The sequence below is a fragment of the Arvicanthis niloticus genome, chromosome 3 (genome assembly GCF_011762505.2).
Source record: "Arvicanthis niloticus isolate mArvNil1 chromosome 3, mArvNil1.pat.X, whole genome shotgun sequence".
Lineage (NCBI taxonomy): Eukaryota > Metazoa > Chordata > Mammalia > Rodentia > Muridae > Arvicanthis > Arvicanthis niloticus.
Window position 1 is genome coordinate 56,435,550 of NC_047660.1, and position 16,239 is coordinate 56,451,788.

The 16,239-nt window shown below is 43.0% G+C and overlaps 1 protein-coding gene across 3 annotated transcripts in view; it reads right to left on the reverse strand.

The window, feature by feature from the left end:
- Wdfy2 (WD repeat and FYVE domain containing 2) overlaps positions 1 to 16,239 on the reverse strand; it is a 138,086-nt gene that overhangs the window by 111,394 nt on the left and 10,453 nt on the right. Inside the window, exon 1 of one of the 3 annotated variants that reach the window (XM_076930873.1) lies at positions 5,980 to 6,131. The exons of the other annotated variants lie outside the window; for them this stretch is intronic. Within the exon in view, the coding sequence (XP_076786988.1) occupies positions 5,980 to 6,116 (137 nt within the window). The 5' untranslated portion in view covers positions 6,117 to 6,131. Of the gene's footprint in view, positions 1 to 5,979; positions 6,132 to 16,239 lie in introns of those variants that run through there. 3 annotated transcript variants of the gene reach the window in all.

The following is a 16,239-nucleotide window of genomic DNA, read 5'->3' on the forward strand; positions in this document are numbered from 1 at the left end:
TTCACATGTCTCCCCCAGTTAAAGATAGTTGATATAGCTAGGTTGGGTATTAGGTTACACTTCTGATTGATATTGAGCATTACCAAATTTATAAAGCCATTGATTAACATTAAAAAATTGTATAAAAGCAAAAAGGAGAAGGGGGTATGGGATAGGGGTTTTCTAGGGAGGGGAAATGGGGAAAGGAGATGGCATCTGAAATGTGAATAAAATATCCAATAAAAAAATAAAATAAAATAAAATTTGTTTTGAGAATTGCATATTGCAGAATACACAGCCTCGGTGTATCTACTCATCAAGCAAGCTGAGCAGACCTGCTCGAACCTCTGATGTCCTGGAATTCCAGCTGGATGCAGTGAAGACACAGTGTCAGAGGCTTATCAATTTACTCTTCCCCCTGCCCCTCTTCTAATATCTCAACACCCATAATCAGCTTTAAGAAGTTAATGAAGAGTCAGCGTCCCTCTTCCCTAGGCTTGGGGACTGAGGTGGTTAATATTGGGTTGTCTTTCTAGGGAAAAGTAGTGTTTTTTTGTTGGAACCGGGAGGATTAGCTAGGATTTATTGCATAGCCATAACCTATTGGTAGAAATATGTATAATTGTTATTAAGATGAAGTTATAATTTCTTAAATGGTACAAAATTTACTTTGATTTCAAATCTAAGGTTTTCACTGGTATGAGCTTCTTATTGATATAAAAGTGAGATGAATATTGTTACTCTCATAGGCCTATATAACACATTTAGGAATACAAGGCTTAGACCCAGTCCTTCTTTAACTTTTCTAGCTGATTTGAGATGGTTAGCTTGTGAGTTAAGGGCCTATAGCGAATTCATGGCTTGGAGTTTATTGTTAGGGTATTTTCTATATTTTATTTAGAAATAGCTGAGAGGAGTTAACAGACAACAATCCAGATCGCCTTACATGGATAGTTAGTTTTCAAAACATCGGAAGTCCACAGAATTGACATTACAAACATTTCTGTATTAATGTTCATTTTGATTAGAGACCTGTCTGCTCCTGACAGCTTCCTGTCTTGGATTCTAAGAAGAAACTGAGCATCTTTGGAGTTACCCCAGTTGTGGTGAGACAGCCACTAGGCAAGAATTGCCTCTTTTCATCTATAGACAAATCACTGTCCAGAAAGGGACACACTTGTGGAATAGTCGACTGATTATATCTGCCAAGTCAGAGTAATCAGCCCTTAATAATTGTGCATCACTAGGTCTGTCAGATGATCCTAGGCAAGAAGACTGAAGATCATATGCTCCAATGTTTTATAGTATAAGGACTGTCCAGGTCTCTATAATTTGGCTAAGTTTTAGAAGCTATGCTTTGTGCTTCCCATAATTTCAGTTAACTCAGTCATTCTGGATTTCTGACAGGGTTGAAGACTTATAGTCTCATAGCCAATCCCAGCTATTTACTTTGAGAGAAAAGATTTGAGAGGATGGTTTTCAGCTGACATTCATTCTAAAGCCAAGAAAAAAAGCCAGGTTCAGAATTAAGTCTTTTAGTTAGGAGGGATGACAGAGGTTCTAGTTAGTCAACAAAATGATGGACTGGGTATTAGGTCTATTTTGTACCTTACTGGTACAAATAGGCATAATTATGCTCTAATTGTATTTTGAGAGAAAAGTTTTATTTTAACAGGAAGGGTGATATGTAGGAGGAGCTAAGGTGGGAGGAGTAAGGAGAGCAAGAGGAGGAGTAAGGAGCAGAGGAGGAGAAGGAGAGGAGGCGCTAGGTCATGGAGTGGGGGAGACATGGAGGCGGATGTTCAGGTGTCTCTGCCAGTCAAAGACAGTTGATTTATCTAGCCTGGGTATTGGGTTACACTTCTGATTGTATGGGCATCTTGTTATTGAGTATTACCAAACTCATAAAGCCTTTGATTAACATTAAAAAATTTGTATAAAAGCAAAAAGGAGAAGGAGGGATGGGATAGGGGTTTTCTAGAGAGGGGATATGGGTTAAGGGGATGGCTTCTGAAATGTAAATAAAATATCCAATAAAAAGAAAGAATATTTAATGAAGTGTACAAATATGTATTCTAGAAAGGGCTACAGGACTGCTCTGTGCTGCCCAATCTTTAAATAATGGTCTTGTTTTTAAAACATTGTCAGTTAGTTTCTAAGGCCCTTTTTAAATATTACAAATCATCCTGTAAGAAACTTTATTTAAACTTATTTAACTTTATTTAACTTATAGCCCACCCCTAATAATACAACTCCCCTCCAACAAAGCAACATTTCCTAATCCTTCCCAATACAATTTTACCAACTAGAGACCAAGCATTCAAATATATGATTCTATGGAGCCATTCTCATCGAACCACCATAGAGTGGATCTGAAAGGAATTAAGAGAAGAAATTGGGTGAATATGATGAAAAGACACTTATGAAATTCTCACAAAGTAGATTAAAATGCTTATTTTTTAAAAGAATGACCCTTGAGATTGACACATATTGGTACATCTACGCACATGCACCAATTCACAATGACTACACACAATGAGACCCTCCTCCTAAACATGTGGGAGCCATTCTTCTAGTGGCCTTCAGATGAAAATGTAGGACTCTCAGCTCTTCCCACACCTTGCCTGCCTAAAAGATGCCATGTTCCACCTTGATGACAGTGAACTGGACCTCTGAATCAGTAAGTCAGCCCCTATTAAATGTCCTTATAAGAGTTGCCTTGATCATGGTGTCTGTTCACAGCAGTAAAACCCTAACTAAAACAGTCACTGTTCTATTGCAGTGAAGAGACACCATGACCAAGGCAGCTTACAAAAGAAAGCATTTAATTGGGGGTTGGCTTACTGGTGCAGAGGGAGTCCATGACCAGCGTGGTAGAAAGCACGGCAGGCAATCAAGCAAGCGTAGCACTGGAGCAGTAGCTGAGACCTCACATCTGATCCACAAGTACACGGCAGGAAGAATTGAAAGCAGGTTGAGCCTGGCTAGGGCTTGAAACCTCAAAGCCAACACCCCCAAACCCCATACCCCCCTCCTCCGTGGCACTCTTCCCCCAACAAGGCCATACCCCCAATCTTTCCTAAGCAGTTCACCAAGTAAGAACCAAACATTCAAACATAAAAGCCTATGGGGGTCCATTCTCATTCAAACTGCCGCAACTTCCACTACAGGATGATGTCTTCTGTTGGGCTCATTCAGCAGTTAAAGGTGCTTGCCCCAAAGCCTGATGACCTAAGTTCAATTCCTGGAACCCATGTAGTAGAAGGAGAGGATCAATTCCTATAAATTCCTCTGACCACCACACACATGCTTTGGCATGTAAGTTCCTACCCCCAAAGTCACTAAATAAATATAAAATATTATTTTAAGTAACTAGTATATACATCAATACGTTTAAATGTGTTTTTCCCTAGTTATACTTTACCAGTTTATTTTGGTGAAATCTGAGAGGGCTCAGGGGAAATTGTCCTTAGTCATTTGTATCTGAGAGAACATGGAAAAATACGTCATCTTCATTATGCCCTTTAAAACTGTTAATCAAAATGCTGAGACATTTCTACTTTATTACTCAAAACTGTTTAAAATATAAAGTCCTTAAGACTCTTCAAATCAAAATAGTCCTTAAGTATGTCTAAGTGTTTTCCAAAGTAATCAATTCCCCTTTAACGCTGCATCTAATGAAGGGTTACTTTTATTATTTATTTACATTCCAGCCTTTGCCCCCTCACAGTACCCTCCTCCCACAATTCCTCATCCCATTCCTCCTCCCTCTTGCCTCTGATAGGGTTCTCCCCCCACTCCCTCCACCAGGCCTCCCCCTTCCCTGGAGCCTCAAGTCTCTTGAGGATTATAAGCACATCTGCTACATGCTGCCTGGTTAGTGGATCAGTCTCTGGGAGCTCCCAGGAGTCCTGGTTAGTTGAGACTGCTGGTCTTCCTATGGGGTCACCTTCCCCTTCAGCTTCTTCAATCCTTCCCCTAAGTCCCCATAAGGGTCCCCAACTTCAGTCCAATGGTTGGGTGTAGTATCTGCATCTCTCTCAGTCAGCTGCTGGTAGGGCCTCTCAGAGGACAGCCAATGGACCGCCTTTCCTTTAGTATTTCTTCCATTTTTATCCTTGCAGTTCTTTTAGACAGCAACAATTCTGGGTCAGAAATTTTGACTGTGGATTGGTAATCCTATCCCTCCATTTGAGGCCCTGACTATCTACTGGAGGTGGACTCTTAGGGTTCCCTCTCCCCACTGTTGGACATTTTGGCTAAAGTCATCCCCATTGAATCCTAAGAGTCTCTCAACTCCCAGGCCTCTGGTACTTTCTAGAGGGTCCCCCCCAACCTCCCACCCCCAGAGGCTGTATATTTCCATTCATTCTCCTGACCCTCTGGGTTTCTCTCCTGCCCCTCCCCTATACTTGATCGTGTTCCCCTTTTGCCCCCCCGCCCTCCTGTCTACCACCCAGGTCCCTCCCTCTGCCTCCCACGATTATTTTGTTCCCCCATGAAGGTTTACTTTTAAAAGCTATGAACTCAACACAAATAACCCCAACTGTTACGTCTTCTGCGCAAGGTTTCTTCTATCAGGTCAGAAATGCTACAGAGCAGATGAGGAGGAGGAGGGGGAGGAAGAGAAAGAAGGGAAGAAAGAAGGGAGGGAGGGACAGAGGGAAGCAGGGAAGAGGGGAGGAGAGAAGCTTTATTCAAAAAGAATGAACCTAACCACTGAAGCCAGTGGGACCTGGGGGCAAGAAGAACGTTGGAGAGCAGAAGAGGAGATACATGAACAAGTAGGTCCACTCTGTCCCCTTATAGAATATGCTTGGTCACAGGATAAAAGAAACCTAGAGGGCAGAGGCTTATGCCACACTTCCCACATGGGATTCTGGGTAAAGACTGACTCACAAGCATGACCTGGCTAAGATGAACAAGAACTGCCTGAGTCTCTGACAGGGGACATCTAGGAGGGAACCTCCCTAACCACACTTCAGCTCAGGCCACAGCTGTGCTCTCCAGAGGTGACTGATGCAGAAGCACAGAGCCTCTCCACCACCCATTTCCCCCTCTCCCAGACACCATGTTAATGAAAAATGTACAAGGTGAAGAATCAGCGTTTGTTTTGAAACATTAACAGTTTCAAAAAAGAACACTTTTCCAAAAGCTGGTAAAAGACTTGCATTAGACTCATTTTCTGGACTGAAGGGTAATGTGAAGGAGAATTCCTAAAGAGAATCTGTGTCTGCAGAGACTGAATGGCAGAGAGAGCTGCAATACTGTGAGCAGACTGCAATGCTGCAGGTCCAAGGTCTCACTGCCTTGCCATGGCCTAGTTCTACCCTTCTGGAGCAGCCATTCCTTGACCTCCATGTCAGGAGGAGCATCCTGTGACTAAGAGATGAAAACTTGGACTCTTAACGTAGGAGACCTCTCACTTTCACAAGCCTAAGCTAAAAACATCATCAGAGAGCATCCTGGGCTTAAAAAGAAGCTTCCCCCGTCTTGCTATGATTGCCTTTCTGGTGCACCCACCAATGTATTATACACTTGCCTTGACTTATGACTTCCTTTGTTCTATAAGACTGTAAAATGTCCTGAAACTGCTTTCACTCTGGAACATGGAATTTGGGGTAACCTAAATCTGTGTTCCCAGGCCATAGTCACTCAAAATGGTCCAGAATAAACTTCCTTACTCCCTTTAAAATGAGAGCTGTCAATTTTGTGTCAAGAGTATACCCCTCTGTGTGTGTGTGTGTGTGTGTGTGTGCGCGTGTGTGTATCTATACAAGGAAGGAACCTGTGAGAAAAATCAGGCTAGATTATTCAGACATAGAGCTCATTCACTCTGTCTCTTTAAGTTATAAAGCTGTCTCTGCCTGGAGGTAGATTGACCATACATGAAGTAGCATTAGAGAAGCCATCCCCAATCTTATGTGAAGGACTTCACTTCTACTGTCTAATTTAGAAAGGGGTGGGAGAATCGCTATAAAAATCAGTCTGCCTATTTACCTGTAGCAGCGGAAGAGGACGATCTCATGACAAATGAGTGGAAGGTCACAGCGGAGACAAGCGAACATCAAAGAAAGTAGGGCACCACTGGCTTCTCCCTCCTTTGAGCTCTGCAGTTCACCATTACCTACGGGCATTCCACGGCAGCCTAAGTGACCACTGCTGGAGGAAACGTTTGTGGCTTGCCTATCCCTCTTGAGCAGCACTCTCCCTCCTCCAGGATTCCCAGAGTCTCCCTTAGTGAGGCCCCTAAGTCCATATTGTTTTCCACTGGCAAGTGTCCATTCTGTAGAACTATAATGTTCTGTGTTCGAGGAAATTCCAACAACATTCCCTGAGAATGTGAGCTGGTTAGCTGGAGACAGAAGCTTCACACTAAGAGTGGCATTTGGGATGGCAGGAAGGAACAGGCTCACTTTCCACAGGACAGAGTCACTGTATTCTACCACTGAGGAAACTCTTCTAACACTCAGGAGTCATGTGGAAGATCCATTAACTATTTCTTTCCTTTTTTTTTTTTTTTTTTAAGTACAGAATAGAGTTTATTCAGGGCATAGGGAGGGGAGTCAAGAGGGTAGTAGAGGGAGAGAGGGAGGGAGGGAGAGAGGGAGGGAGGGAGGGAGGGAGAAAAAGGGAAGGAGGGAGGGAAGGAGGGAGGGAGGGAGAGAGAGAGAGAGAGAGAGAGAGAGAGAGAGAGAGATAGGTAGAGACCAACCATGAACATGTGGGGAGGGGGTGCAGACAATGGGGATAGAAGGGGAAGGGAAGAGCAAGGGAGGAGCAAGAGAGATCCATTAACTATTTCTAAATCGTGGGACCCCAACTGAGGAGCAGGTGGTCCTTCTGTGAGTTCCTCATGTACCCGCTCACCCACCTATTCACAGACGCACCCTCTAACTAAAGACGGCCACTGGTTCCCAGGGTTCTGACTTATGTTTCAACTTAACAACTGTGTAAGTGAAAATCGTGGTAGAAACTCAACTTTGAATTTGGTTCTTTTTACATGGCAGTGATTTGCAGTCTGGCCTTCTCTTGGTGCTTTCCATGGTAGCAACTGCAGCACCCAGTCAAAACCATGCTGGTAACCAGCTGGCACACATCAGCACTGTTGATCTAGGATGGTAGGCAGCTCAGGTGAATCAATGTATTTGACTTTATTTCCTACTAATGATGGGCACTAGGAAGTTTCTCTTTCCTTTCTTTTCTTCCTTTCCTGTTTTTAAATCCTTTCTGTTCTCCAGGAAATCAGCTCTTAGGCAGATCAGGTTTCATGTGCTTTCCCATAAGCATGTAGACACAATCCCACTGTAAGTCAGGAAAGATCTGTAATTTACAAGTCATGTAAATCAATCCTGTACCACCACTGTGGCTCACAGTGGCACAGAATACAATCCCTACCCTCAAGGCATTCAGAAGCTATCAACAGACCAAGTAAGCACCATCTTGATCCTTAATTTATCACCAGTACCACCGTCAGCCATATGAGGACAGCCATCCACTGACCTAACTTCTTCAAGTACTAGCACAGAAGCAGTGCTCAACGTGTGAGGCACGTGTGCACGAGCACTAACTCTCTTCCCTGTCACTCTCCTGATCTACTGTGCCTAAGGAAGAGCTGCCAAAATGTAGCAACAAACCCAGGGATTGTGTTAGTTGTTATTAGAAGTCCAACTGCAGCAAACAGACCACTCCAGACCACACGGTTCCAAGGGGGGGGGAGGTTTATTCAGGAGATAGGGCAAAGGTGGTGGGAAGAAGGTGGAAGAGAGAGGAAGAGAAGTAGAGACGGCCATGACCCCGTGGAGAGAGAGGAAGAGAAGGGGGAGGGAACAGAGAGGCAAGAGGGTAGGAGGGTAAGAGATTAAGAGAGTAAGAGAGAGAGGAGGGGGCAAGCAGCCCCTTTTATAGTGGACCAGACCTACCTGGCTATTGCCAGGTAACTGTGGGGAGGAGAATACCTGGCTATTGCCAGGTAACTGTGGAGGTGGAGTTTAGACAGAATACTAACAGGTTGGGGTGGGTGGTGGCTGGTGCTACGCTTCCACTCAACATCCTGCAGAATTCAGAGAATGCCCGTAGCTTCTCCTGACAAGCCATTCCACATTTGGACACTAAAATACATCCACAAAGATGTTTATCTAAGAGCATTTCACAGCAGTCTAAGTGACTGGTTTCATTATAGGATTTTATTTCTATGGTCAGACCAAGACTGTTGGATAATGGTGGTCGAGTAACAAGTAACATACAGGCAGCTTCATCTTTCATAAACCAGTTTGAAATATAGTAAAGACCCTTTAAAAGCTTTTTCCAGCTTGATGACTAAAGGAGAAAAATTAAAGCAGTAAGTCAGAGAATTGAGCATGGAAAATTCCGGGCCCTGACAGCTCAACTGCATATCTCAGGAGAGGATGTCTATGGGCATAACACATAACAATTCTAGACGCGGCCCGCTGGTTTCAAGTGGCAGTTGAGATTTTCTACATCCTCTTGGATTCTGGGAAAGATCATCAATTGTGAATGTTCCATGGTGAGGAATGGGAAGTCCTGAAATGACTTTTCGTTTATGACAGAGCAGGAATGAAAGGAAATCATGAAAGAGCAGACACAGTTCCTGCGGATGGAAAGAATAAAAAGAGTAGGAGGATTATGGGAAAGGAATGGTCAGAAAGGAAAGAGGAAGTCCAGGATGCCACAAGTCAACACTGGGAGACAGACATCACAGGGATGCAGACCTGTGACTGACCTTCATGTGTACAGCAACCGTCCACACACGGTTTCTTTCTCTGAGGTGAACATCACCTTCCTGGCTGCCACACCCTACAGGGGTCCCTGCTGGGAAATGCAGATGCTCCCAAACCCTCTTCTTGGTCAAGGGAGAAAGCTCTGTTCAAGTTGCTTATGGCTTGTTTGTCTATCATTTCTGTGGTGGACCATAGGTGAGAAATAAATCTTTGATGTATAAACCCCCAAGATCTGTATCTTTTCAATATGACAGTCTGACAAATTAGTCCTACTTTCTGTCTCAAAATGAACTGAATACGTAGGTAGTCTTAGTTTGCTTTCTTTGCTCTGATAAACACCATGACCAAAAGCAAATTGTCTATTAGCTATACTTAGTCTCCAGCCCCGCCTCAAGTTGAAACAAAAACTGTGAGGTGAACTGAAAGAAGATGGCTTTTCTCTGAGAATTTAAGTCGGTCTCTACTACACCTTCCATACGCTTCCCTGCCCCTCCCAGAAGGCAAGTCAGAGCATCACTTTCTGGCCAGCACTTTAGTCCCAGCACTCAGGAGGCAGAGGCAGGTGAATCTCTACATGTTCAAGGTCTGGTCTACAAGCAAGTTCCAGAACAGCATAGACTACAAATCTACAAAGAGAAACCCTGTCTTAAAAAACAAAAACAAATTCACTTTCTGCATTCTAACATTTGAGGAATCAGGCTCTGATGTCCTCTTATTTTCAAACACTCTTCCTTTAAAAAGGCAATTGCTAATTAAAGAATCGATGGCTCATTCTCACAAAATAGGCACGTCAATTTATCCTTACGAAACTTCCAAACATGGAGCTGGAGAGAAGGCTCAGCGGTTAAAAGCTCAGGCTTCTCTTGCAGAGCTCCCAGCACCCATATGGTTTATAACCATCCACAACCCCAGTCCCAGGGGATCTGATGCCTTTTTCTGACCTTTTTGGGTACCAAGCACACACAAAGTTCATACATACCTGCAGGCCAAACACTCAGACACATAAAGTAAAACTTTAAAAATTCAAAACAATAAACATCAAAGCTGAACAACAATGACTGGGAGTAGTGGCACATGCCTGTTATTCCAGCACTGGGAGGCAGAGGCAGGCAGATCTCTAGTTCAAGGCCAGTCATGACTATACAATGAGATCTTGTCTCAAACAAAAGCCATTAACAAGACTTCTACATGTTTTTAGGTATACATGGAATTTAAGGGAGGACACAAAACAGCTTACACATTATTTTGCAACCGGATTATTTAACAGCCCATAGGCAATGCTGCTGTTAATTACTGCACTTGTTAATAACTGCCTGGCTCAAACAATTGAGCCATCCATGCCTTTACAGACACATAGCTTGTCTCACACTTTCCTAATCACAATATGAAACCATGATAACCCATCTAAACGATGCCCAGCTGAAGGCTATGCTGTATGCTTCAGTCAGCACGTGCAGCCCAACTGTCTCCAAAATGACGGCGGGGCCTTTTCTCCTCAGAGCATTACAAGACTGGATAATATCAAATTTTAAAAACATCTGTTAAGATCAGAATGTCAGCGGTATTTCAGTGTTTCTTTGAAGTTGTAATGATCCAATTATTTAGTTCCAACATTTTTGTAATGTCTTTGTGTTCAGTTTTTCAGTAACATTAAGTTTTTATAATTATTTATTTATAAGGACTTTATTTTGAATAATCATAGTTTTAAATATGTATCACAAATACTTTTCCTCCAGGCTCTCATTTACAAGACGGGCTTTTAACATTGACTTTTTAAAATGAATGTGCCTCATACTTTCCAAAATTTCCTGTTATAATTTCAAGACTTCAAGACATCATTCTTTAAATTAGCTTATGTCAGCTACGTGAACATTTTCACAAATAATACAATTAATTCTCCCTCTTCGGCTCTTTGGGTCCTCCCTCAGCTTACTTTTTCTCGTATACAAATGCCTATAGAGTCTCTCAGAGTGCTGTCATTCCACAGGAACCAGCACTTTGTGTGGAGGAGGCTTTCAATAAATGTTCAGATATTCTATTCTTCCCAAGTCCCACTAGTTTTACAAACAACAATGGTCTAAATTCTTCTCAAAACTTTTTCCCACCAAATTACACTGAGGGTGCCCCCAATGGGCCAGACTTGTGTGAGTGAGGGCTGAGACACACTTCTGGTTAAGGAGATGTGAGCAGAAGTCACTGAACTGAGCTTCCAGAAAGCTCTGAATGAGCACAGGTGCAGCTGGCGGATGTCTCTGCCTTCTGCTCTCCTCCTTCCTGTCTGGAAGGCAGACCCAGTGATGACTGGAAAGCAGCCTCTGGACAAGATCACCACAATAGCTGCATAGCCAGACATCAGCATCTTGGCCTTTAACAACCCCTTTGAGACTCCTTACCACACCTGGACAGCTCTCGACTGAATAGAATATCTGAACATTTATTGAAAGCCTGCTCCACACTGATGCAGTGCGGGCTCCTTTAGAGTAACAGCACTCTGAGAGGCCTTATAGGCATTTATATACAAGAATAAGTAAGCTGAGTGAGGACCCAAAGAACCTCGGAACCCCCCAACTTATTTAGAAACTGCACAGGAGCTGGGATTTCTGTTCACTGCCTAGAATTTAGTATCTAAACCACATAGCAAGATTCACTCACCAGCCTTTCAATTTTATGACTTGAGAGGATTTCTTGAAAACAAGCCATGATGGTTTAAAGGGCAAGTTCTACATTCACAACCGCATTTAATTTTAAAAAGAGGAATCAAATCATTAAGAACTCAACCAGAAATCAAGAATGGCCTTTACAGAGAACTCAGTAACTGGGAATTAGGGTGTCACCTGTGGTACTCTTGGTGCCTAAGCTCTCTCATCAGGACACAAGGGGAGGAAAAAAAAAAAAAAAACAGCTGAAGACTTTTTAGTTTTTGTTTTGTTTGTTTTGTTTGTTTGTTTGTGTAGCCCTGGCTGCCCTGAAACTCATCCTGTAGACCAGGCTGGCATCAAATTCACAGAGATCTGCCTGCCTCTGCCTCCTGAGTGCTGGGATTAAAGGCTTGTGCCACCACTGCCCAGCTAAGCTATCCCTTTCAAAAGCTTATTAAATTCACCACCAGTGGAATAAATTAGATAGTTGACTGTTACCCTAAGGCAGAACAAATGAGCTTGGGACAGACTGCAGGCATGTTTTGTGTACTGTATAAAAGTTATCCTGTGTTATACCAATACTATTTCTCTGCCCTCACATCTTGTTTCAATCCAGACATGGCACTGTAATGCTTAGGTCAAGAATGTCTTGTTTGTGTAAATATTCTTGCCCTTCATTCTCTGCCTTATCAATAAATGCTGATCACCTAATGGCTGGGCAGAAGAAAGAATAGGGCAGAAGTTTCCACCAGTCAGGGGAAGGAGGGAGGAAGAGAGAATTCAGATCCATCACAAGGAGAAGGTCTAAGAAGACACCAGGAGAAAAAACATCTGAAGCCCAAAGAGCCAGATCAATAATAATATGCAAGTATCATGGGATGGGGCTGGGAGGGAGCCAGATTAGCATAGGGGTTATTATAGGTCATTTAACTGTTCTGTATTGATATGCAGCTTGAAATAAATCTTGGTTTCTCTGTGTGGCTATTGGGGACTAGCAAGGTAAAGAAATACAGCTGCCGGATTAATTCACTGTTTACATTTCTATTTACAAGAATTCTTTTACACAGACAGCAATAATAACACAATTCTTGAGTTGAACTGGAGGCTACAAGTAGCCCTCCGCTAGTGAGATGAGGGGGCCCATGCACTCTTTATGTTAACCTGGCTAGATTTAGAATCAACATAGAAACACATAGGACAGCGTTGAGTGCCAGCATTCACGTCTGCTTGGGACCACAGATGAGGTGTGGCCAGTTCGGGCTCCTGACATGTCTTCCTCACCTCAACAGACTGTGTTCTGTCTTAAGCTGAAAGCCAAATAAGGCCTCTCTATGTCCTTTGTCTTTCTGTCAAGTATATTATCACAGCAATAAGCAAACAGGTGACACATACCCCATCTCAAAAGCCAACCAACCTTTCATAGAGGAGAATTTACATTGACCATTTTAATGGACCCTGTGGACTTGGGGCAAGGGCAAGAAGAAAGTGTGAAGGACTCTATGTGCCCGAAATTCAAATCCATCTGTGACTCCCCAGTGGTACAAGGGACTTTTCCTGGGAAGATAACAAAACACTGTGCACTCTGCATTAGAGTCAGAATGCAGCTCCAAGTCACGTGCCCCAGGAGCTTCCCACAGAACTCACTCAAGTGTCCTCTGAAGACTGAGTTGCTAGTTCACCACTGGTTAAATGCACGTATTTGACACCACGGGCATCAAGGAAATCTTTTTTTTTTTTTTTTTTTTTGGTTTTTGGAGACAGGGTTTCTCTGTGTAGCCCTGGCTGTCCTGGAACTCACTTTGTAGACCAGGCTGGCCTCGAACTCAGAAATCCACCTGCCTCTGCCTCCCAAGTGCTGGGATTAAAGGCGTGCGCCACCACCGCCCGGCCCATCAAGGAAATCTTAAGGAACTTTCTTTTTTCTTTATTAAAAGAATACCTTTTATTTATTCTTTGGCAATGTCATAATTTAAACAATATATCATTTGGGGAGGTGGTTTGCTTGTTTATTTTTCAACACAGGGTTTCTCTGTATAACCAGACTGGCGTCAAACTCACAGAGATCCTTCCTCTGTCTCCCCAGTGAGGTGTGGGTGCACATACATACCCACTGCACATCATCCCCCTCCCCCTCTCTGTAATCCACAGAGTCTCATTAGTGCTGCTGCACTGAACACTGACTGATCTCGCTGGCTTGGTTTTGTGCAGGCAGCCACAGCTGCAGTGAGCTCATGACTGCAGTGGCCATGTCAGCTCCAGAAGACAGCGTCACACGGTACACATCACACACTACAGGGCACCCCTCCCACACTCTGGCTCTTCTTACCCTCCCCCCACCTTTTCTATGATGTTCCTTGAGATCTGGCCAGGGGGAGGAGATGTAAAACACAGATTTCCCACGTATGGAATAAGCACCAAGTAGTCACTTAATTCTCAGCTCTCTGACTAGTTAATGAGGTCTCTGCATTAACTGCTGAGCCCGACAAAGAGAAGCTTCTCTGGCCCAGGCTGAGGGCAGCAGTCACTCACCTATGTGTATAGACATAAACATTTAGAAGGCAGTTTGAAAACATGGCCATTTAGCAAGACAACAACAGTAGGCTCCCCTCTAGGATCTCTGACCAGACTTACAGTACCAGGCAAAAGAATTCTTTCCTGTGGAGCACACCTCAAATCCAATTCAAACGTGGTTGGTTAGCCGCCCCTCACTCTACCAGCCAGGCCACTACTGCACCAGTGGGCACATCTTGCCTAGCAGGTCCGTTCACCAATGGGCAGTATCATGAATAGCGCTTCTCCTCACATGGCCAGATAGTAGCTATCTTCCAGCACTAGGACAGCTAGCCAACAGAGGACGTTCAGGTCAGTTCCGATTTGGTTTCTCTATCTGTCTACAACCAGTGTGTTGTATCTTCAGCAATAGGATCTTTCCATCTCACTCCAGTGGGTGACCAAGAGCTATGGCAACAGGCTGAGGTACGTCTAGGGCTTCCCTGACCAATAACTTATAGGCAGGCTATCCCACATCTGGCATCTCAATGTATTTTCAAGGTAACTAGTAGATGGTCTCTTTAAACATAGCACCTCTACCCAAAGAATTGAAAATAAGGACACACTTAGATCTGCAGAAGAAGCAAGGAAACTTTATTTGGAGCAAAACAATAGTATAGATTAAAGAAGACACACTGTCAAGACTGATAGCAGGCCACAGGAATGAGGCTATTCTAGGGCCAAGGCTACTGCCTAGGGTCTCTTTTTATGGGGCCTAAAGAGAAAGGGAGGGCTGGTTCTACTAAGGCACATAGTTTGGGTGGTTCTCTACCATTACTGATGGATCAGGTCCTATACTCCCTTTTCTTACTGTGCATACCCCTTCCTATAATGCACCTGATAAACATATGCATGAGCAGTTGTGTACAGGCAATAAAAAGGTAAAGGGGTGACTCTCCCAAAAATGCTACTAGAGAACAAAGTTTGTTTTACTGTACACCTACACCTCAAACTACTTTGGGCTAGATTAGCCCTTCTAGTATTCACACCCAGATATGCTGCAAATACACTTGAATAGAAACTGCAAACTTGATTGTTATTAGGGTTAGAAAAACTGATACTATTGTTGAGAAATGGCATGTGTGTACCTGATGCAGGTAGGAGACTAAGGAGCTTCTGAAGTTGTCAGATGCATTGTCTGGAGAAGAATGAGTGAATATAGTACTTGTAAGTGAAAAGTAGGCTACCAAGTGCATTAGTACAAGAGAGAGAGTGTGCATACCCCAAATTGGGGCCCTAACATACTAAACTATCTCCTATGTTTGCCTGCCTTAGCAGAACACAATTAGTAATCCCAAGGCTGGGTAGGTAGGAAAGGAGGATTCCTGAAAATTACTAGCCAGTCATGCTGGCCAATTGGTGAATTCCAGGTTCAGTGAAAGACTCTGTCTCAAAAAGTACAATGAAGTATGTGATACAAGAAGACATCAATGAAAAGAATAGGAGATAGAAACTGGTCAGGCAGATCTAGGAACAGGAACCAAGATTTGTGTCCTTGGCCAGTAGTTGAAAATGTCCTTGGTTATGTCCTGCCTAGAGGTTAAAAAAAAGAAGAAGAACAGGCAATTCATGCACCTTTCAATAGTAACTTTGAATACTGATGGTCTCAATTATCCAGTAAAAATACATAGACTATCAGTCTGGATTAGAAAATAGGACCTACCTTTTTTTTTTTTTTTTTTTTTTTTCTTCTAAGAAACATACCTCACTATCAACAGCAGACACCACCTTAAGATAAAAGAATAAAAAATGATATTCCAAGTAAAGGAACTAAAAAAAAACATGTTGGTGTAGCTATTCTAATATCTGATGAAATATACCTCAAACAAAATTAGTCAAAGGAGATAAGGAGGGACATTTTAGCTTCATTAGAGGAAAAAAATCCACCAAGATATTATAATTCTAAATATATATATGCACCAACCAGAACACCCAATTTCATAAAAGAAACTGTAGTAGATTTTTTAAACAAACAAACAAACACACACACACACACACACACACACACACACAAACACACACACACACACCAATACCAACACAGTAATAAGTGGATATTTCAATACCAGGCTCTCACCAACAGACAGTCATCTAGAAAAACCTAACCAGGAAAGCTACAGAGTTGAATGATGTCAAATCAAATGAACCTAACAGACAGCTACAGAACATTCCACTTAACACTACAGAACACATTCTTCTCAGTAGGCCATGAACTTTCTCCAAAATCCACCACATAGTGGGACACAAAGCAATTATAACAAATATAGGACAACTGAAGTTACACCCTGCATTTCATCTGACCTCAATGAAATGAAGCTGGGTATCAACCG